The 23488-nt window shown below is 39.9% G+C and overlaps 1 protein-coding gene and 1 long non-coding RNA gene across 3 annotated transcripts; one reads left to right on the forward strand and one right to left on the reverse strand.

Moving 5' to 3' along the window:
- The first annotated feature begins 4698 nt into the window (after nucleotides 1-4698).
- Nucleotides 4699-6242, forward strand: LOC146677181 (uncharacterized). 2 transcript variants are annotated; one of them, XR_014907507.1, is made up of 4 exons: nucleotides 4699-4853; nucleotides 5187-5345; nucleotides 5669-5764; nucleotides 6175-6242. It is a non-coding gene; the product is annotated as an uncharacterized LOC146677181 (long non-coding RNA). The 2 variants fall into 2 exon arrangements; XR_014907506.1 differs by having other exon boundaries at nucleotides 5187-5764.
- A 14884-nt stretch (nucleotides 6243-21126) lies between these two features.
- On the reverse strand, nucleotides 21127-23404 carry LOC146677182 (uncharacterized). Its single transcript, XM_085381360.1, has 4 exons — nucleotides 23054-23404; nucleotides 22768-22923; nucleotides 21811-21903; nucleotides 21127-21447 (listed from the first exon to the last, which is right to left on the reverse strand). Exons 1-4 carry the CDS (start codon nucleotides 23402-23404, stop codon nucleotides 21127-21129), a joined length of 921 nt encoding a protein of 306 aa, XP_085237486.1.
- Between the last annotated feature and the right edge of the window lie 84 nt (nucleotides 23405-23488).

Consider the following 23488-nt stretch of genomic DNA (forward strand, 5'->3'; position numbering starts at 1 on the left):
CTGGTTGAATTCTCTGTACGTTTGACCCTGTAGACTGTTTGATGGACTGCTTGTCTTCCTGTTTGTTACCACCGCCTGTTTTTGACTAAAGATTTGGATTTCTGACTTCAACACAGCCTCTGCGTGTCCTCCTTTTGTGTCCTCTTCCTCTGTGAATGTGTTGCATGTGTCACAGATTCATTTTATTAACAGTTTTCCCACAGTGAGTTGCATCAGCATTCATTCACAGCACATTTCAGAAGGATTCAGATTAATACAGTGATCTTACAGTCAGAATGATCCTGACAGAGTGCCACTGTAAATTATCTTTCATCAGGTAAATTTTAAAGTTCAGTATTTCAAAGCAGGAGTTATGAAGAATCATACTGGCATTAGGACTTACAAAGTCAAAGTTTTTTAATTATGCTAGAATATTGGAAGACAATCAACTTTTAGTGTTTTCCGCATATTAATTATTCTGAAATACAGATGGTGACCCTAACTGTACAGAAGCACTAAATAACTGACTGACAATTGATATGTGAGGAATGCTAATGTAACACGATAACAGACTTACATCATTAAAACATAAAGGACAGGAGATATTTAGATATTTTTATATTTATATTACATTTTATAGCTGACGGATATTACTAAATAGATAGAATTGACTAAATAGCTGGATGAACATGAAAAATATGTCTATAATAACAAATGACCATGAGAGCCAGTAGAATTAATTCAACTGGACACTCAAAAGACGTCCTTAAATGCTCTTTAAGTGGCAGAACAAACGAACAAACAGTTAATTGCTTACTTGAGATGAAATCTGCTCAGCTACTTTGAAAACAGTTTCTAAGTGGTTCCTCCTTTAACAGGATGACTGCTCAGGGGTAAGGCCATCATGCAATCCAGCAACCTTTATGGTTCTGCTTTGATTCACCAGGAACTATAAGGGAAACCTTCCAGCGCCTCCTGTGAAAGACGCAGGCATAAACACACAAACATTTATTAACGTGTTCCACAGTGTTCCAGTTTGATTTTCTCATCCTGTGGACAACAACGTACATGGATGCAGGTTTATTGTTAACTTTTGTAAGGTTTATTTAGTGAACATATCCAGCTGCAGCTCCACTGTGATCCTGAACTGGATAAGCACTTAAGAAAATGTGTCAATAAATGGACAAACATCAACTTACTATATTTATCCAAACAGACGGGACCAACAATGCTTCACTGAGTTAGAAACTTTAACAGACTCTTCTATGTAAGAATGTCTCGTGCTGATATACCTGCAAACTTGACAACAAAGATTTATCAGACTACATGTAGCTGTCCTCTAATGTCAGCTCACACATTTACATTTATGTCACACTTATTTCTGCTTTCCCATTTTATAATTATTACTTACATTTTGATTAGATACCTTGAGTTTGTAAATACGGAGCCCCGCAGGGGACATAGGAGAAAAAAAAAATTAGGGAGAAAAAAAAATAATTAAGACGGACTTTTGCGAGATCTCGCAAAACAAACTCGGGATCTCGCAAAACTAACTCGGGATCTCGCAAAACTTTCTCGCGCAAGTTGAATTCCAACAATGGCGGCAGCTACTTAGTTGTAATATTACTCTTTCTGGGTCACAAAATACACTTTTAAGATATTTTGAGGCGTGAATGTAGTTGTGTAAACGTCAGACACCTGCTCGGTTTACAAGACATCACATATTTGCAAAAGTGCTCCGACATTTTTGGAGATCTGACACCCACTAGCTCGAAGCTAACGGGAGGTCGAGACCTACTACAGCCGGGAGGAACACCGCTTTCCTGGCACATCGTGCCTCGACCTCCCGGTCAGCTTCGAGCTGGCGGCCTCCGAAGAATGCAGCTAAAGCTTTTGCGAGATCTCGCAATACTTTTGCGAGATCCCGAGTTTGTTTTGCGAGATCTCGCAAAAGTCCGTCTTAATTTTTTTTTTTCTCCCTAATTTTTTTTTTCTCCCATGTCCCCTGCGGGGCTCTGTATGTAAATGATCAGATTACATAATTGGAATACAATGTATCCAATTCAGGGTTGCGGGAGGATGAAGCCTATCCCAGCTGAGACAGGACAAAGACAGGCTGCCAGTTTATTGCAGGGCTAACACAATATGTGTAACAGAAAATCCACTTAAATGTTTGATATTTCTTATAATAATCATAATTATAACTATTATTTAAAGGTTTCTTTATAAATACATTTTGATTTTTTATAACACCTAAAATATAAACCTGAGCTGTTTCAGATTCTGACCTCTGACCTCAGTGACCTGGCTGTGTCCTCACTGCAACTCCCTCTTGGAAGTACGTCTGCTTCTTGTCTTCCCCCAGTGTTGACCGCCTGCCCTTGATATCACGTACTGTACCTGAGGAACAAAAAAGGACAAACACTTGCCTTCATTTAAGAAGTACACTGTAAAAACGATAACTAGCAATTGTTGATTTCACTAAAGTTTTTAAATTAAACTGACTTAGAAATAAAACTTTCCATTTACAACCTAAAAAAGCTTGTCTACCCAACAAATTTCTTTCATTGTTGTCCTAACTAAGATTTTCTAGACAGCATAACAAAGATTATCAACTTTTGAGCAGAGTTTCTGAGTCAAGTTGGGAACCAGTGGGAAACCCCGTAGATGACTGGCACATGTGGTCTGAACAAGTTTGAACTAAACCAAACGGACTTTCAACTGAGCCTGAGCAGACCTGAGCTGTGTGATAGTGGTTTACCATGTGTTATAGACTAAAAACCTCCTAAGAAAATTTGAGCCATCGTGGCTAGATTTGGATGTAAAATGCAATTTTTCGACCATTGAGGATTTTCACTTCTGCAGTTTTGGACAGGTGCTGGAGCTGCCGACCATTTACCCTAGCAGGTAAGCTAACTACATGTGTTATTAAGATTTTCTACAAGCGCCTAGGCTGCATCCTCCTGAGGACCCGGGAGGATGGAACTAGTAAAACACTGAAAAAGGCCAACTATAGCATTTTTAAGTTATCTAAGTGACTTAATTGACCCCCCCCCCCCCCCCCCCCCGGCTAGCTATCGAGCTGGTGGGTAACAGACGTCTCCGAAAGCGTCGGAGCACTTTTGCAAGTATATGTTGTCTTAATAAACTGAACAGATATTAGCAATTTACACAGCTACATTAACGCCTGAAAATATCTTAAAAGTTTATTTTGTGACCCAGAAAGAGTAATATTAAAACTAATTCCACAGATAGAATTTGCACATGCGCAATAAGGATCGGGGAGTCCGATCCGTAACTTTTTTCTCTCGTTTTTTTTCTACATTATATTGAAATGTTTCAATATTGCAAACATTTTAAGAGATGCTTATTATAAGGAGGACGTATTTCTCGGACGCATTTAGAGGAGTCCACTATGAATTTGGGCAGCCTTCGTCGCGCCGCTGTGTCGTAATCGGGCTACAAGCAGCCTCTGAAGGTTTTAGCTCAGAGAAAGACTTCAGTAGATTCATTGCTGGACATCTCTATAATGACTTTACTGTAAAATGGGAAAATGTTGTATTTTGTTTCTTTCGAAGGCAAAAACAAGAAGATGTTTACTTTATAATAAACTTATTAGTTATCTTAGCTAAATTTTATTTTCACAAATGCAAATACAGTAACAAAAAACCTAATTTTAAACATTACTATAATGATGTTTTATGTTACATAAAATTGATTAGTGGATCACTTAACGAAAAGGCTATGAAAACTATTACCATTTGTAGTAATTACAAATTATTTGAATGTATGTAATTCTTTGTATTACACCCCCTGGCATATGTTAATTTTGTTCTGATTGTATACATGTTCTGTATACTGTTTCTTAATAAAGTTTAATATTAAAAAAAAAAAGGTTTTAGCTCAGAGTAGTGGCCAGCGCAAAAAGTAATGTTTAATGTTAAACACTCTGAAATTCAGACAGACATCACTAAATGACGGTATCTCACACTGGCTTTTTACAGCACTTCTGCCATGGTAAAACTTATTAGCTTATTACCCGTTTTGTAACCAGTTTCAATGTTATCTTTGCATGAAAACGTTATGTTAACCTTGACAACAAACTGGGCCAAGCACGCGTTGTCATGGAGACTCTTTCATGGGTCGGTGTAGGATATGTGCGCCAATTATATGACAGTGATATAAGTAACTTGCATATTGTCTAATATTTGTCTAATATTGTTTTTTCACTTTTTCAATAGTCACCGTTTATCCGGTGCAGTACTGTTACTTTAAAGTAATGTTTAAAGCTGACTTGACAGTTTGTCAGCTGGTGTAAGATTGCCTAATGTACTGTAAGTTAATGTCACACGCAAATTAAAGTTGTACTTCATGCTCTGTATTATAAGATTGCTACATTTTCAGAGCTTTTTACATAATGGGGAAGGAGACAATATTAAAGGAATGATTGTGTGTTGTTGATGTATACTGTGTTACAGATAGTATTAATTTTTCTATAGTTATTGCATTTTTTTATCATAGTAACAAAAAAATGTTTGAATTCAAGCTTGCATTTATGTTACATGTCATGTATGTTATCAATCATATACTTGATATAGTAGACAAGTGGTCATAATGTAAGTTAATATGATTCCTTACATATTTTTTTCATGATGTCTCTGGTTTTGGCTTGTTGATGTATTCAGCTCCTGCATCTATGGATTCCTTCTGTGTGTTAGATATGGATGTTTTATCCCATTGCAAAAGTGCTTTTGGCAAAATTGACTATGTCTCTTGTGTTTCAGGGGTGGAGTTCATGCAGTGCCGATTTTGCAAATTCACAAGCTCCAGTCAAGAGACTCTTTTGAAACATTTCCGCCTTCATCACGGACAAGGTGCACATTGGCACATTCACACAGACTGTGTATGTGTATTTAAAACACCTGGAGCATTACGATCACACCTCTCAAGGTCACACTCAATAGTAAAAATCCACAAAAATTCCACATTTCAGTGTGAACATAATATATATTTGCATATTGATACTGTTTTTTGTGGAGGGTGTTTCTATTCCTGTGCAAAATGTGTATTCATGAGAGATTTTTGAAGTAGGTTTTGCGGTTGATAACACAGTCAGGCATATAACATGGTGCAGACTGTACAAGGCAGCTACCCAGAAATTTTCTGTGCTGAATAAATGGCAATATTTTGGTTATTGTCTTGTTTAGATATCTGAAGAATTTCATCGGATCACAAGCAAAGACCTCCTGGGGACGTTCAATGCATCCCTGGACAAATTTGTGCCTGGCCTGCTGAAACTATACCGGTCTAAGAAGGGAGCTCTTGGTGAGGAGATGGAAGACATCTTGGATAAACTTGATGAACAGGTAAGTGCTCCTTTACCTGACATTTTTAGAAGAGAGTATACCTTTGTCATAACAGAAAAAAATGTTGGCTTCAGCCAAAACACATCAATGGAAATGAATGTCATCAGTCATTACTTTGTTTTTATTTGGCGGTATTTTATTTAATTTGTAAAAAGAAAGTAAAATTGTTAAAATGGTGTTTTGTTTTTTTAAGTTTTACATGTTGCTGGGCCTGATCTGTATTTTATTTTCATTACTATAAGAGTTCTGATTTTGCATTGTGTGTAGGTACACCACGTTACTATACTAATTTAAATGTCTGTTTTCCACTGAATACTCTTTAGACATCTGACATTGTGTCCCACCAAAAGACAGCAGCACTGAGAGGCCTGCCCATTTTCCTCGGAGAGGATGCAACACAGGTTTTCCTGAAGTGCTTAGTAAGTACAAAAAAGTAATGCAAGAAAAACTAGTTGCTATGAGATGTTTTTAAAAGATGATTTAATCCAAAATGGAAATGTACACTTCCTCAGTGCAGTCCAGATAATTTTATGGTGAGGATTGCAGTTGTCATAACTCTCGCTGCTTTTTTTTCTGCTGAGGAGCACCTGGGCATTGTTAGCGGGTGTTCAACAGCAGAAAATATTTTTGTACAAAACTCATCACAAGGTTGGTTGGTGAAAGATATTGTGCCGTTAATTAAAGGAAAATAAGCTTTTTCTTTTTAAAACCTCCATGAGTCAAATGAGCATCATGGTATAGAGGTTAAAGTTAAGATCTTTAGAAATGTATTTTGTCTTTAATTTTTCTTAGCTTTCAATAATTCATATTTTACTTTTCTTCTCTTCAGGACACTGACATTTTGGAACCAGTGTTGAACGGTGCATCAGTTGCCATCCTCACCATCCTGCAAGATGACTATGCCGATACGTCTGTGCGAGAACATGCTGTTGTGTTGGAAGGGGACATTGTGCTACATAACATTCCAGACCTCTCTACTGCCTTGGCATACCTCTTTGGCCTTCTGTATGCCCTCAACATTGATTATCCAAAGCAGATGAGTTTACCTTTGAAGCAATTCAGGGCATCTTTTTTGAACTCGGTGGCTCTTGATGCTCACAGCGCATAAGGTCTCTAAAAACAAAGCTTTTGCTGTGACTGTTAACGGGGAAGCCAGACATGAGTTTAACTTGTTCTTAAACATGTTCAAGTGCATTGTAGAGTCATGTAAAAAAACAAAACAAAACCCAGTAGTTCAACCCATTTCCCTCTATATAATCGTTCATTTTACCTGATAGTTCACTGTTCATTGATGGTAACATTTCTAATAACTTTTGACTTCTGTAGTTCATCATAGTGAGCCCATGTAAAATGTCAATGTCTGGGTACAAAGGCAATTGTTTGTTGCACTACCCTATTTAGTGTGCAATAGTTAAGTTAAGCTTTTACAGGACAGTCAGGGTGTGAACGTGAATGACTAAGCTGCTGGACACTTTTCTTTTTTTCTGGACTCTGGAATTTTAATGTCTCTGCTGGGGTGCTCAAAGCACCCTAAAGAAACTGGCAACACGTTTTTTTCTGTTTGTTTGCTTTTTTACAGAAATTCACCCCACTGCCCATGACCTTCTGAAATATACTGAAAGCACTGTTGAAAAAAATAAATACGTTTTTACATAACATTCAGTTGTGCTTTGTTTTATTCTATATCTGTTTGAGTGTTTTTTCAAGTACGATAACAGCATACATTTTTCTTTATTAATATTGGTAAATTTTCAACTCACTGGAGTAAGAATTGTATGATTATTCAACAAGAATATCTGTGTTTGGTGAATTTAGGAATACATGGCCTTGGAGGGAATGATTGTATGTTAATTCAACAGGAATATCTTTGTTTGGTGAAGGCAGAAATACATGGCATTGAAACCAGAATTTCTTTGTTAGACTTACAGGATTATCCTAATTAGGTGAACAAGTAGATCCAAGTTGGCAGAACATGAAAATATTAGTTAAGTCAACTACAGTTGGCAGAAGTTGAGAAAACTCAAAAATCTCTTGCATCATGTTGCCTTGAAATTTTAAGTTTTCTCAACTTTTTCTTTTTTACAGTGTACATTCATACAGAGGTAATCTATGGAAACACACTAGTTCACCCTTTGGGAGAAATCAGTTCCTGTGAAACATTTCTGTAAATGAACATCATGTGGAGAATGAATGAAATGAGTTCTTCAGGTGACTCAGCAGTAGGGGTGGGTTTTTATAATCGATTCATCGATTAAAATCGATTCTGGCTTGGATAACGTAAAACCGATTCATTAAAATCCTGAATCGATTTTTTAATATAAATTTATTTTGCCCAAAATGCCAGAATCTCTGGTGACATCTCACAAAATTTCAAGAACCACCAAACAGTTAAGACAGTAAATGAGAGCAGGAACACAGATTCTGCACATAGACTTAAACACACAGCGCAACTCGCGGATCAGAATCAGTTAGATGTCGCCTTTCTCACAGTCGGGGCTGAAAGCCGACAGCTCGCTGATTCTGATCTGTCGGCGGGTCCGCGCTTTGTGTTCACGCCCTTTATGTGCCGATTCTAAAGCTGTTAGTTTGATCTCTCTCCAAACAATATTGACCGAACCAGCAGCAAAAGAAGATCCAAACGCTTCACATAAAATCGTCATGAATTCACTCTGACTTTTACTGTTTTGCTTCCACCGCGATGCACAGCTCTCTCTCTCTCTCTCTCTCTCTCTCCCCCTCTCTCTCCCTCTCTCTCTCTCTGTACTTCAAGAACAGTTTCCCTTTCTTCATTATTCACTTGCTTGTTACGCACAAGTCTACTGTTGTTTACAGCGCTTTCGGCCGCTGTTTTTTTTTCCCTTTTACATTCTTCCGAAAAGAAAACCTCATTTCTGCTGTTCAATACTGAACAAATTTAAACTTTTTAAAATTATTCAAAATGCAAAACGCTTAACGTGTCTCTAATAAAACTGCTGTAACTTCAGAGGTAATGTTCATATGTTGATTAATGGTTTTCTTTCGTTTTTGATGTACTGCAGAATATTTTTATAAAATCCCAGGCCAGGAAAACCTTCATGTTTTTCTGTGTTTTAGCTTCAGCTACTTTGGCACAAAGGCATCTGCTGTGACGCTTACACCTGTGATAAAGTCTTGCGTGTGTCAGCTTCCTTTTTATTGATACAAAAATCTTAAGGTGATTCAACAACAAGAAAGAGACTGGGCAAAAATGGCATAGTGAGTATAAATCATTGCTGACCAAGAAGATCGCAAAGGCTCGACTCACATCTGTCAAAGATCCCCAAAACTTTTGGCAAAATATTCTGTGGACTGATGAGAGAAAAGCTGAACCTTTTGAAAGATTTGCATCCTGTTACATCTGGTGTAAAACTGACACATAATTTCATATGAAGAACATCAGCCCAGCAGTCAAACATGGTCAAAGTCTGGAATTAAATCTGATTGGGATGCTTTGGCATAACCTTAAACAGGCTGCTTATGTTGGAAAACCGTCCTGTTTGGAGGAATTAAAACCATACTGTAGAGAAGAGTGGGTCAAAATCCCTCTGCAGTGATGTGAAGGACTGCCAAGGGAGTGGTACAGCCAGTTCTTGGGCTTAGAGGGCAGTTACTTTCATAGGGCCAGGTAGGTTTGGATAGCTTCTTTCCCTTAATAAAAGAAATCATCAGGTAAAAACTGCAATTTGTATTCACTTATCTTTATCGAACATTAAAAATTCTTTGTTATTCTGAAACCTTTTAGTGTCACGAACAGGCCAGAAACCAAGACAGCTGGGTGTAGATATTGCGTCTGAATATTGAAGAAATGGGTTTATTTTACATTTCCTGTTCTTTATTCAAATTAAAAAATTCTGGCAGAGGAAGGCATCCAAGGCACCAGTTTGTCTCATTTTCTCAGTCAGATCTATTCCTTGTTCACAATCAGTTTCATTATAATAAAGACCCCTTTTCCATTAGTCCCTACTTGGATCGACTCGCCACGGTTCCCCACAGTTTCCAGGGTTTTCCATTAGATCATATTTCCTGCTCAGCCGGGGGTCCAAGCCATCCGAGCAGCACTTAAATGTCGTCAAACTGCATCCAACCAATTGTCTGGTTAGTTGCGTCACTCAATGCATCATAAGAGCATCTTGCTCACAAAAATCAAAACCACCATTTTTTAAACCTGGCAACGAGGAATACGGCTACAAAAAACGACGCTGAGATCCCAAGTCGGAGGAAAAGCACCACCAAGCACCAGGTATGTCCTCGTCTCGACGTCCACCTTTGTTGTAGCATTCATGCCTCAAATTAATTAAGTAACAGGACACTCTGACGCGTTGCTATGACGACGATCATGCACATTAGGAAGTATTCAATTGTAATGGAAAACCAGTCGATCCGAGTAGGTAGTAATGGAAAAGGGGCTAAAAACAGTAATGTAAAAGTGGAGTAATGTTCAAGCCTTCACATTGTCTTCTTCCCTAACCATCGGTGATGTGGCCACATCCATGTTTTATATATAGTATGTGCTCTCCCTACATTTAACATCTGCATGTTAGTGACTCCCTGTGAATATGGTTAAAAAATCTATTTTGCAAAATGCAAACAAAGTAAAGAAAGTATGTCATTTGCTCGAATTGTGTTTTTGATAGCATTTGCATTCTGTTTTGGCAGTTCATAACTCTGTCTGTAAACACAACAGCCTGATGATGTTAAAGGTGTAGTGTGGGGTCGTGTTAATGATCCACTCAATTCTGGCTCACATCAACAAAGGTTTTCAAGGTCAACTTAATGATTTATTGGTCAAAGACAGACAAAAAGCTTTTAGCTTAGAAACTTTGGCTCTTACAAGTGTGGTGTGTTTTTTATCGAAAGTACCAAATAAAGATTTAAAATATCGTGTCACATTCGCCCTCCGACTTCTCACTGAGCTCCTCTGATTAATCTCAGAGCCACAGTAATAATAATGCTACAGTATATAGAGCTATTTAAAACTATATCTTATTGCCATTATTTGTGCTGACAACATAGGCATATACATAATGATATAGAGGAATTGTAAATATCCCATTACTTTGGACCTCTGACCTCTTCTTCAAATACGGTCAAACTTTCATAAAAAAAAATTTATTTTTAAAACTATGCTAAAAATTCAACATACACTCAGTTTCACACTTTCACATCTGCCTTTCTTTCACATTAACCCCCAAATCTGTTATTTTTACTGCACTACAAACTTCTTAAAACACCTTAAAAATTCACAAAGAAAACAAAATGAATATAAACAAATTATCATAGTATCCCCTTGAAAATACATACTGCCCAGAGAGTGAGCTGCCTTGGGAGACGCCTTGTTCTTACTGTAATGGTTAACGCACCTTCCTGACTCCACATTGGAAATATAAGAACATAGTAGGACTGGTCTCAGGAAATGTTGCAACAATCACAAAACAAAACCTGTAAATATCTGAGCTCACCATTTTTATATGAAAACTGTGAGGTAAAGAAGAAATACAGAAAATCTATTTAACTCACATAGCCTCTAGTGGATGCGTCCTCTGTCCCCAAGGCCAGAAGTTTGAACTAAGAACAGGAAATGTAAAATAAGCCTACATAATGTCTTCGAGTTCCTATATCTGTGCCTAAGCTTTTAGAGTCGGAAATGTCCCCTGCCTCTCTTGGAGTCAGGCTTTAAAGCAGCTCTCCAAAGTTTGACACTGGGAGGTTTAACTGTGACTGGGAAGTTGGCAGAATCATGTTGTTCTTCCCTAAAGCCTTGCTGCTGTGAGGTGAGTGTCACAGACAGAATTGTTCATTAGTAGGAGAGTGGCTGACTACGCATGACTGGATTATGATGAGAGCCTGAAAAAAACTGGCAGGGGGAGAGCAAGAGAAAACTATGAAAATAAGCTCTAAAGGAAAAATTCTGGCATTTTTTGTTAAGATAAAGTTTACTGGCCCACACTAAGAATTATGAACTGCATTATGATCATCAACCAACTGAACATCAAGTTACTTGCAAGAGAAAAAAACCTCTTGCAGCAAAAAGACACATGGTGTGACAGAAGGTCCTGTCAGGAGGAGGTCTGGGTTAATGGACTGACCCAAAAAAGTCACATTTTTTTTAGGTAGCTGGTGTTTCAGCCAAACTAAGACCATCACCACCTCCTAATCTTATGTGTGTGGATGGCTTTAAAACCATGGTTACTTTTGCAAGTGAAATAACAGCTTAGCTGAGATAATAGCTTCCAGTTGCTCATTCACTTAGCAGTAAATGGAACGGTAACCAACATGTTACAGCATCATTTGTTGACTTTTCATTTATATCTACTACAAATTAATTTAACGATTGGATCATGAAGGCCATTGGGGGTAAAAGTCTGCCAAATCAAACATGCCAGCTACCCACTGTGGCAAGGGAGCAACTTAAAGTCATGTTTAGCCTTTTTTGTCTCAGTCACAATTTCAAGAGCAGCTGAGGTGCAGACCCAAAAGTTGGAAGCAGCGAGGAAGAGTGCAGGTACAGAAAACAAATTGTTTATTTAAGCATGTTACAAGTCAAGAATTAAAATACAAAAGGTAATAAATAAATAAAGTCCTTAACAGCAAAGGCATAAAACCCAGAAAGCACAGAGAAACCGGCTGAGAAACTGTATGATGCAACAAGTGACAGAGCTGAAGCTGTAGGTCTAACCAAGGGAAGTGAGCACAGCCGGGGAAAGTACGGCACAGGTGAACAAAATCTAGTCAAAGGGCAAGTACAACTAAATACATCATACAAAAGACACAAAACTACCAAAATAAAACAGGAAGTGAAAACCATAACTAACTGAGAAAACACAGACACATGCATAAGCTCAGCATGGTGGAAATGATGCAGTGGGATTAGAAGGGGAACACTGGGAGAAACTAAGCTAACACAAACTGAAACTAAGAACGAGACTATGGAAAACATATAATCAGTAAGGCTCAAACAGGAACTATTCGATCATAAACATACCTTTATACAGAAATATATCAAAGACGCAGGACCATAACAGTCATACTGTGTACACAGTAGCATTTCTGAGGCTTCTCTTTGACTAGTGTTGTGTTAAGTTAAATTTCCTCACTCTTAATTAACAGTTGTTTCCTGTCAAAGCAAATGTGATATCCTAAGACCAAGGAACCACGGAGACCATGTTTAGCTCACAGTTGCTTCTTTATTAAGAGAACCGGGGCATGCGCCCCCACAGACTGAAAGCTCCCCAACCACTGTTGCCCCCTGGTGGACAAATCCTTGCCACAACATAACATTCCTCCCCCCTTAAACTGGAACTACTCTGTAGTTTTAATCACTACAGAAAATACCCATAACCAAAAACTTCACCTTTATAAAAAAAATGCAACAACCCCGTCCCCAGCCTTTATTGAAATTTCACTCCAGAATAGTGAACCTTTAGTCCAACAGTCTTAGGTTAACCTATAACAGTTCACCGTAATCACGGCACAAAGTCTCTCAGGTGCTCCGGCTTTCTCTTGGTCCTTTGCGATCGCCGTAACCCAGTGGCAGGTGATTCCAGCGAATCACTACTCTCCATATGTGGCTTCACCACTGGTGTAACTTGCACCTCTATGTTTCTCTCATCCTCGTCTCCTGTCTCAGCGCTGATGTTTGGGGCTGCCTTTGGGGGCTCGCCTGGGTGGCCTTCAGGCATTCCTGCTGCCAGGCACGGCTCCAGGCGGGCAAACAGCTGATCGACGTGACGCCTCACCACTGTCCCATTGCCCAGCATCACCAAGTAGGAAACAGGCCCCGTCATCTCCTGTATAAGTCCTGGTATCCATTTGGGTCCTCTGCCATAGTTTCTGGTATATACTGTGTCTCCAATAACAAACATGCGTTCCTTGGCATGTCTATCATGATACCGTCTTTGGCTATCTTGTTTTGCTGTCACTTTTTGTTTCAAGTCAGGGTGTATGAGATCAAGAGTACACCTCAACTTCCGGCCCATCATCAACTCAGCGGGAGACTTCCCTGTTGTGGACTGTGGTGTGATTCTGTAACTAAACAGAGCCCTGTTTAACTTGGTTGCCAGTGTGTCTCCAGTACTCTTTTTCATGAGTTCTTTGAACGTTTGCACTGCTCTTTCTGCTAACCCATTGGAGGCGGGGTGATATGGAGCGGAGGTGACGTGAGTGATTCCGTTCTTTGCCATGAACTCTTTAGTTTGTGCACTTACAAAACACTGGGCATTATCTGAGACCACCATCTCAGGAAGGCCGTGCGTGCTGAAACAATTTCTCAGGCAGTCTATGGTTGCAGCTGCTGTAGCGGATGGAACTGTATACACATCTAACCATTTGGAGTGGGCGTCCACTATTACTAAGAACATTTTACCCAAAAACGGGCCCGCATAATCGATATGTATCCTTCTCCAGGGCTTTTCTGGCCACTCCCAGGGGTGTAGCGGTGCCTCTTGTGGCCTGTGTCTATGTTCTTGACATGTACTGCAGGACCTCACCTTGTCTTCAATGTCATTCTCCATATGCGGCCACCACATGTAGCTTCTGGCCAGGCCCTTCATGCGGCTCATTCCTGGGTGTGACTGATGTAGCTGTTCCAAAAGGGGGCGTCGACCTCGTTCTGGTATCACCACCCTCGCCCCCCACAGCACACACCCATCCTGCACACTCAGCTCCTGTTGTCTCTGTCTGTAGGGCTGAAAATTAGGATGCTGCGTAGTGGGCCATCCTCTCATAGCATACTCACGCACTCTGGAGAGTATGGGATCTTTGGTTGTCCATCTTTGCAGCTGCTCAGATGTCATCACGCCCTCCTGGTCCTGATCTACCATCAACACTTGGTCCTCAGCTGCCACCTCTTTAGGGAGGTTCTCTGGAAGAGGGAGACGACTCAGACCATCAGCATTACTGTTATTTTTGCCTTCTCTGTATTTAATGACATACTCATAGGCTCTTAATAACACTGCCCATCGCATGATCCTCTGTGACGCCATCTGAGGGACGGCCTTCAACTCATGGAACAAACTTATCAATGGCTTATGATCCGTGATAATCATGAACTTCCTGCCGTACAGGTACTTATGAAAATACTGTACACCAAATATCACAGCCAATCCTTCTTTATCCAGCTGTGAGTAGTTCTTTTCTGCTGCATTCAGGGTACGCGATGCAAACCCAATGGGTTTTTCCTGACCATCTGGCATGCGGTGAGCTAGTACTGCTCCCACTCCATAGGGGGACGCATCGCAAGAAAGAATTAAATCCTTTTGCTCATCATAGTGTACCAATACACTGCTTGACTGCAACAGTTCCTTTGATTTGCCGAAAACCTTCTCCTGTGCTGGTCCCCAACACCATGGTTCCCCCTTTCTCAGAAGCTTGTGCAGTGGGGCCAACAGTGTGGACAAGTTTGGCAAGAACTTATTATAGAAGTTCAACAACCCCAAATAAGCTTTGAGCTCTGTCACTGATTTTGGGGGTGGCGCCTCCTGCACTGCTTTCACTTTTGCCGGCACTGGATGTAAACCGGTCTTATCCACCCGATGTCCTAAAAATGTCACTTCCTTCTCCATGAATTGACATTTGCTCCTTTTTAAGCGCAGGCCCGCCTCCTCCAAGCGCTGCAGCACTCCCTCCAGTGTTTGAAGATGTTCTTTGTCATTCTTTCCCGTCAGGATGATGTCATCCAGATACACTGCGACATTGGTCAGACCTTGCAACACACTCTCCATGGTGCGCTGAAAAATGGCAGGACTTGAACTCACACCAAATGGCAACCTGGTGTATGTAAACAAACCCTTGTGTGTGTTCACTGTGACATACTTTCTAGATTCCTCATCAAGTACAACCTGTTGATATGCGTGACTCATATCTAACTTGGTGTATTTTTCTCCTCCCGCCAGCCCCGCTATCATGTCCTCCATTCGTGGAATGGGGTATTGTTCTACAGGCGACACCTTGTTAACAGTCAGTTTGTAGTCACCACAAATTCTGGCGCTGGAGTCTGGCTTTAGTATGGGTACAATGGGTGCGGCCCACTCTGAGAATTTCACTGGTTGGATGATTTTCTCCTCCAACAGTCTCTCCAGTTCCTGCTCCACTTTCTTTTTCATAGCAAACGGAACTGATCGGGGCTTATAGAAGCACGGTTTAGCATCCTTAGCTACATGTATCTTTGCCGCAAACCCCTTCAGCGTTCCCAACTCATCCTTAAACACTGTTTCATGTCTGGCCAGTATCCGCTGTAAGGCATCCTCTCCGCCTTCGATCTTATGTACAGGTTGCCAGTCTAATTGGAGGGCCTTAATCCATCCCCGACCCATCAAACTAGTTCCAGCCCCTTCAACCACCACCACATCCAGTGTTTTCTTACTGTCTCTGAATTCCACCTGCACTTGGGCTGCTCCCCACACGGGTACCTTGTGGCCTCCATACGTTCTCAGTTTGATTCCACACTTGCTTACTTTGGGCGCCTTACTGCCTTCAAAAAGTTTTTTAAATGACTCCTTCGACATGATAGTGTAACCACAGCCTGTGTCTACTTCAAATGTCACATTCTGTCCATTTACTTTTAGCTTCTGTCTGATGGGTTCTTCCCTTGGGATGCTAATCTCCTCATGCACATTATACATAGTCACACTTGCCTTTATGTGGTGCATTTCAGCTCCTTCTTCCTCACTCTCCACATTCTCCTCTTCCAAGAAATGGGCTTGTTTACCTTGTCTGCCACGCCCTCCTTTTTGTTCCATTTTCATTCGGCAAACCCTTTTTATGTGTCCCACCTTTCCACAGTTGTGGCATTTTTCTGAAACAAACCTGCAGTCCTTGGCCACATGATTTAGTCCTCCACATCTGTAGCACTTCCTGACAACCTGTTGTGACGTCGAGCCGCCGTCCTCCATCTTGTTCACGGCTCCTAATCCTTTAGTGAATCGCGACTGTTCTGTCATGCTCTTCAAATCCACAATGTCTCTGTTAGCAGCCTCCATTGCTTGAGCAAACTTCAGCGCCTTTTCAAATGTTAGCGAATCCTCTGCTAACAATCTGCGCTGTATTCTGTCGTCGCTTATTCCACATACTAAACGATCCCGCAGCATCACCGTCAGGGAGTCACCAAAGTTACAGTCCTGTGCGAGCTTCCTCAGCTCCGCTACATAATCGCCCACACTTTCCTCCGGCCTTCTATTCCGTGTGTTAAACTTCCACCGCTGCACAATTTCACTCGGCTTAGGGTGAAAATGATTGTTCAACAATCCCACCAACTCAGCATAAGAACGATCCCCTGGCTTGACCGGACTGAGTAGGTTCCTAATCAGGGCATAGGTCTGTGCGCCCACGCAACTCAACAGTACCGCTCGCTTCTTCTCCTCCTCCTTAATATCATTCGCCACAAAGAAGTAATCCAAAATCTCACAATATTCCTCCCAGGATTGCAGCTCGCTGTCGAACGGTGCCACCGAGCCCAAAGTGGTAGCCATTATTCCACACTGAGGGTTACGCTCCACTTCCCACAGATGCTAGCGCTGTACCACTTGCCAACCTCAGTTCATAAGTCACTTAGCACGGTGTAACTTCACAGCAAAACCTGGCTTTTACCCTCGTCGCCATATGTGATATCCTAAGACCAAGGAACCACGGAGACCATGTTTAGCTCACAGTTGCTTCTTTATTAAGAGAACCGGGGCAGGCGCCCCCACAGACTGAAAGCTCCCCAACCACTGTTGCCCCCTGGTGGACAAATCCTTGCCACAACATAACAGCAAACCTGAGAAACATTTTCTCGTCTATAAGTATAATTATTTGGCCTTTGTTTTTGCCTGTGGGCATTCTTGTTTTGTGTGGTTCATGTTTACTCTACAACTTTGAGTGTACATAACAAAATGCCCACATTTGATCTTTTTGGTAAACCACAAGGATCACATACACACTGTTTGAACATCAGCTTTGCTCCAAACAATCCAAAATACACCTGAAACAAAGTTTACCAGAGAGCTGTCCAAATACAACTCATTTTGGAAACCATGAACTTTGTGTTGTTGTTTGCACTCACTCGCTGTAATTCGTTGGTCAGAGAATTATTTCATCTTTGACTTTTTTAAAATTCTTTTTTTGTTTGTTCTTCAAAACTAGTTGGTGAGTTTAAACAAAGCAACAGGACCAAGACAAAAAAAGGTCCTTAAACACAATAATCCACATAATGTCGCAGTGTGTTTGTGTTACCAGAGTAAAATATTCTTGTATCATATTCAATATTCAAGGCTGTTTCTCTACTTCCCTTTCCCACTGAGTGTCATCTTGGAATCCACGTTTTTTGTTCGAGACCTTTCAAATGCAACCTTTTGTGTCTCTAGCAGAACAATGCAGACAACAACGCGCTTAAGGTTATCATCTGAATGGGCTGTCACTCCTACAGGAGAAAGCACCGTGTGTACTTGAGAGCTTACAAAGAAAGAGTGTAAAGTGGTAAGAAAGGAACTATGACAAGCTCATTTATTTTTCTCTCTTCTCTTTGATTACGCACTAAAAGGTCATTAAAATTCCAGTTGCAAAGGTTTAAAACAGAGTCAGGGAATCATTACATATATACATCACTTAACTGGCTTTTAAAACTACCCCTTAGGCTAGAGTCAGGGTGAGGCATGTGTAATATGCATGGCTAATTAGATGCTGTGACAAGGCAGGAAAAAAGTCACGACAGGATCTGGAATCAACTCTGGAATCCCAAAGAATTAAATACTTCAGTTAGCTTGTCATTATGAAAACACACATGCTAAGGGCAGTGGCAATGTTCGTACTGTGGGATCTTCCCGTCCAGCAAACACACGCTATCACTGAACTTCTGCCAAGGAGCATCACTCTTGCTTGTGAACTATAGTGTCTGTACTTTGTGGGTGTGCTGGGCGAAAACTTATGCAGCCTAACTTTGCTGATGTATTCACAGGTTAATTTGTAAATCAGGATGCCGCTCTGCTATGGCTCGTAGGAAAAGAAAAAACATGCATCCCAACATTCAGACCTTTAAAGTCATGCAATCACAGTCTTTCACAGTCTGTCTTTTTGCATCACAAAAGGTTACCTGTAAATAAGAGTTAGAATAATAAGGCCCATTAAACTAGTTATCAATAATAACACTAGTGTGACAGCATATTCATGCAAGGTTTGCAAATTTTTAATGTTTAACACAGAATTTACAGCAAAGCCGAACTAAAACAATAATAAAGATTAAAAAAGACAACATCAGTAGCTCTATTCTGTGAAACCAAGCAGACAGCAAGACAGATACTAGCAGATAGAAAGCTGAATGAATAAAAGAAGCCCACAGAGGAAGGAGAAACAGATGAACAGTGTAGTAAAAAGAAGAAGAGATTAACGCTTTATCTGTGTTCCCAGACCCAAAAATCCCTTTTGGCTCAACATCAAGATAATTGCAGTTGCTTCTGTTTTTTCCAAACACTGCAACAATTGATTTTATACTTCAATTAATTTATATATTTCCTCATTGTAATTGCCAACTCGTTCCCACACACCCTCTCTGGTTATCTGTACACAGAGAGGGTTTGCTCTTACGCAGAGAGAAACAGGAATGTGAATCATTGTGTCACACTTCAGCAGTGTAGTGACTGTTGTACTGGGACATTTCCACTTTTGTCTCATGCTGGAGACAAAAGGAAAAGGTTCAGTTCACCTGCAGCTTTTGATGTGAACAATTTAACATGGTTTCTTTTTCCTTCATGATTGCCAAGAAAAGAAAAATAGATATGTATTCTGATATCTTTGTCCTGGTCTTGTCCTACACCATCAAAATAAGGTTGATCTAGGATCAGCTGACCAATTACATTAGTAATCAGTTAGCATTAGACAAGAAGTTAGCTAATGCTATTAAAAATTATCCCAAGCAAACCAACATGGAGACCTAAATTTTGCTCCAACAAGTTTAACTTGATAATACATGTATTAGATTGCATACATTAATCAAGAAAATATAGAAATTGGTACCATTTGTTTCACATTACAGACTTATGACATGTTAGTTGCAGTGTTGGACCAACATTATTATGATGATGTGGGAACAACACCAACACAGGGAAACACCTACTCTGATAGCTCAGGCTGAGGGTTAATGCCATCACATCTGAGGGTTCAAACAAATAAATGCCAAATAGTTTATGTAGATAAGCTGGTTTCTGGTTCTAATGCTGTGCATGTTGGTTAAGGACTGTATCCACACAAACAAAAATGATCCTAATAAATGGTTTGGTTAAAACTGTAAACAAAAGAAGTGCACTGTGAAGAGTAGCCTCAAAAGGACCAAGCTGTTCTTTTACTAGTTCGGACCCTTGTAGTGTGATGGTTCTGTGAACAAGTCTGCATTGTTTCAATACACTGAAGGAAATGTGGAAACCTGGACACATCAAATTTATTGAAAACAGGCGACCAAGATGATTAGAACTCGATCATTTTAAAAAGCTGGGCAATCGAGCTTTCTGTCTTGCCATTATTATTGAACTAATAAATCCTTGAATTATTTTAAATTCAAGTTAGAACTGCCTCTTGTGTCACTTACAATTAAAGATGGCAACATATATTCAGTGTCTTTATGGACAGTGATGGTGCACAATGTGATTGGCATCGGTTTATCTCTGTATCATCAGCTCCAGTTCAGTTTGATTCAGTTTTACTTGATATGATAAATCCAACCTTGATGTCATCCCTTCCTCAGTAATACTTCCATGAATGGTGAGTTGGGTGGTATTTCACTCTGAACTAACACTCCTACAAACTTGCCTGGCAGCAGTGGTAGTGTGGCCCAGTGTAGGCTCCAGTCTCAGAGGAGGTGTGGGTTCAAATCCCACCACTGCCATCACCTCTGAACAGAATTATGATCTGGCTCTCTTGTAGCAAATATAGCATCTGTTACACTGTAAAAAGAATAACCCTATTCAAATTAAAAAAATGATGTCCAATTGTCACATCCAAAATATTTGACTTCATAGAATCCAAATTGAGTCACTTGATATGACCTGATACTTTTATGTTGATATAAACAATATTACTAGACTTGACTGAAACTTTAAATTTTGCATTGATCCAAATTGATTTTTTTACATAGAACCATATTTTAATTATTGAACCAAGCTAATATATTGAAATTTAACCAACCTAATGTATTCACATCGAACCAAATTAACATGAACTAATATGTTTGTGTTGAAGCCAGGTAATTGATTTACATATATTCAAACTATATTTTTTACATTTCATTTTATTTCAGTTCAAAAATGCTCTGCATTTCCTATAAAAAACAAGACAGTTGGCCAACCAATTATTACAAAATTATTTATTGTTCCAAACCATTTTAACTATAATCAATAGAGAGGATTAGTAATATACAGATTTAGTGCTACGGCAGAAATGATTAGAGAAATGTTTGTTTTATAAAACCTGCAATCTTTTGAAAACCAGTATAAAACCTGCAATCTTTTGAAAACCAGTATAAAACCTGCAACCTGTCTAAAACTGGAATAAAACTATTATAAAAACTCTTTTTAAACCAATTTGCAAGTACTCAAAAATGTTTATATGTGCACTGTGCCTCTACAATGTAAAAAAAAATAAAAAAAATCTACACATGTATCAATGAAATCAACTTAAATCTCCCTTTCAAATGGGTGTTCTTATAAATTTTGAATTTAGAATACCACTGCAGGCCAACCAAGCAAAATAACCAAGCACACATGCACATGCATGTGCACATGCACACATGCATGCAAACACACTACTGTGCAGTGTTAAGTTCACAATTAAGTTTGCGAATCTTAGAGGTCATCTTGTTAAAGTCAAGCTCCATCATAATCTTTTGAAGAGCCTCAAAGGTGAACCTGAATCCTCGTGGATATTCCATATTAAGAGCATAACAGAGTCCAAAGATCATTGCCACTCCAGCTGCCACAGAAGGCAACTCATTCAGGACTTCCACACCATCAATGATTATCCCGATGTCTCGAGGCTGATGTAGGAGGCTTGAGTTGTCCCTGAAGACGAAGAGTGCCATGGTGGCACTCTGCAGCTCTTCCTCAGCTTCATCTTTCTGGGATATCTTGAGGTAAAATATGGAACAAAATGTACAAGTGAAGAACTGAAGTCTGGCACACCTGATAAATCTTTGACCATAATAAACTACTATTTTGATAGTTGTTTGGTCACAGACTATTAGAACAATTATTTGACTAATCAGATTGTGAATTGCATAATCATTAAATTAAATCAATGGTGGAACATTTTCATAAATGTTCCACAAAGCCCAAGAAAAAAAGAAAACAATACAGAACCCTAAGATATTAACTTGATGAGTTGATTAATCGTTGCTGTCCTACATTAATCACTGCATTTAATAGCAGAGTTGTCAAATTTACATCAAGAGACTGCGTCTCATGTAGAGACAGAACAGATATGGACATACCATGTATTCTTTTATCAAGTCCTCAACACGTTCTCCAAGGTAGATAATGAGAGATTTAAGTATACACTCCCTCCTAATGTCAGTATCAGCATCCTGCAGGAACAGTTAAAATTGTTACTATGCAATATGGAGAGTATGCTGCGTGAGAGGAATTTTTTTTCACCTCTCTATCCTCATGAGGTGACTAATGCCCCTTTTCCACCGACAAATCGGCACGGTGCGCTTGAGAGCAGTTCAGTTTAGCGCGGATGAACTCGTTTGTTGCAGTGGAAACATAAAGCGGACGTAACTGGGAACAGGGACGAACCCATCTGACTATGAAAAGTCGCGCGCAAAAGTCTTTGTCCGCAACGTCACAGCCCGAAGAACAACAACAATCGCGATATATGTGTGTTTTTGTACTTTGCTCTGTCTGTGGTTCATTTTGATTGGTTTGATTTTTGGTTCTTGTGGAGGAAGTCGCCATGGTCCAAAGTCAATGGAGTATGGTTGCTGGGAGTTTTTTTAAAGCCTTTTGTGGGAGCGCTTCTATATCACATCACGTGGGCACCACACATACCCGGGCCAATCAGGTGTAAAGGCGGTGGAAAAGTGTCTGCAGGGGGCTAAAGTGAACTGAGCCACACCGTGTTCTGTCGGTGGAAAAGCGGCATATGCTTTCTTGTCCCTAAATAAAAGTTTATACGTATATATGTATGTATGTGTATCTGGCGAGTGAGAGTGAAAATGTGTCTCCGAAATAAATTTTGTTATAGTTGTGCTCTGTACTTTTATAATGACAATAAATCTCTTCATTCATTCAAGGACAAAGCCCACACTTCCTTTCAACATTTTAAAAGGTCACAGCCATAATCACTGACGTTACCAAAATAAAACTGTAACAGGATACAAATTCTCATTAGATACAGGGGTTAAAATGCTAACTGTCATGTTAATAGTTAATTATATACACCCTACCTGATCAAGAAACTCTAGGATTATGGCAGTTCTTGCTTTGGTTGTCCCTCCTTTCTTTCTGATTATTTTAAGTAGCTGTGGGGAGTGCTTGTCCAGCTGGGCCATGAATCTGGTTAGCAGGGGAACTGCAGTAACCCGCAGAAACTCTGCATTAATCTGTACATGAGTAGACAGTGTACAATACATTTTTTTAAAGACCAACTTCCAACAAGAAAAAGTCAAAACATATATGTCCCATTTCCAAACTATGATAAAAGGCATTAGTACAAAAAAGTTAAAGTTATACCTCTTCCATCTGAAATAGACCTGGCCATCTTTCCAAGAGGTTCTTGATGTCGGGCTTCTTATCCACAACCTCTTTCCTCCTGAATTCGAAGGTCCTGGCCATCTTCTCTCGTACAGTTTTCTCATTGTTTCTCTTCTTTAATTCGGTCAGGAGAGATATTCGCTCTAGTTCTAGGCTTCCTGGATTCTCACTGCTGGTCTGAGGATAGTAATTGGCCTCACCTCTTCTTGCCTTTTTGTTGTTCTTGGCTGGCTTGGGAACAGGATCTTCTCGTGACTTTGATTTGAGGGTATTTACTAAGAGCTCAGATGCAAGTCCATGTGACTTAAGCTGAGTGCGGTAATTGCTCATCTTAGTCTTTAGTCTGAGTTTCCATCCGTAGCTCTCATTGAAGGGGTCTGGTTGCCTCAAGCAGGGATGTTTCCTTGTCAGAGC

This window comes from Rhamphochromis longiceps, linkage group LG2, assembly GCF_057381845.1.
Source record: "Rhamphochromis longiceps isolate RC_006_pf linkage group LG2, R_longiceps_female_GT1.1, whole genome shotgun sequence".
In the NCBI taxonomy this organism is placed as follows: Eukaryota; Metazoa; Chordata; class Actinopteri; order Cichliformes; family Cichlidae; genus Rhamphochromis; species Rhamphochromis longiceps.

Excerpts from the sequence above, each read along its gene's own strand:
- LOC146677182 (XM_085381360.1), bottom strand. The coding sequence starts at position 23,404 with ATGAGCAATTACCGCACTCAGCTTAAGTCACATGGACTTGCATCTGAG. Across the intron at positions 22,924-23,053 it reads GTCTATTTCAGATGGAAGAG|ATTAATGCAGAGTTTCTGCG; the intron begins GTATAACTTTAA and ends ACTCATGTACAG. Across the intron at positions 21,904-22,767 it reads TCCTAGAGTTTCTTGATCAG|GATGCTGATACTGACATTAG; the intron begins GTAGGGTGTATA and ends CTGTTCCTGCAG.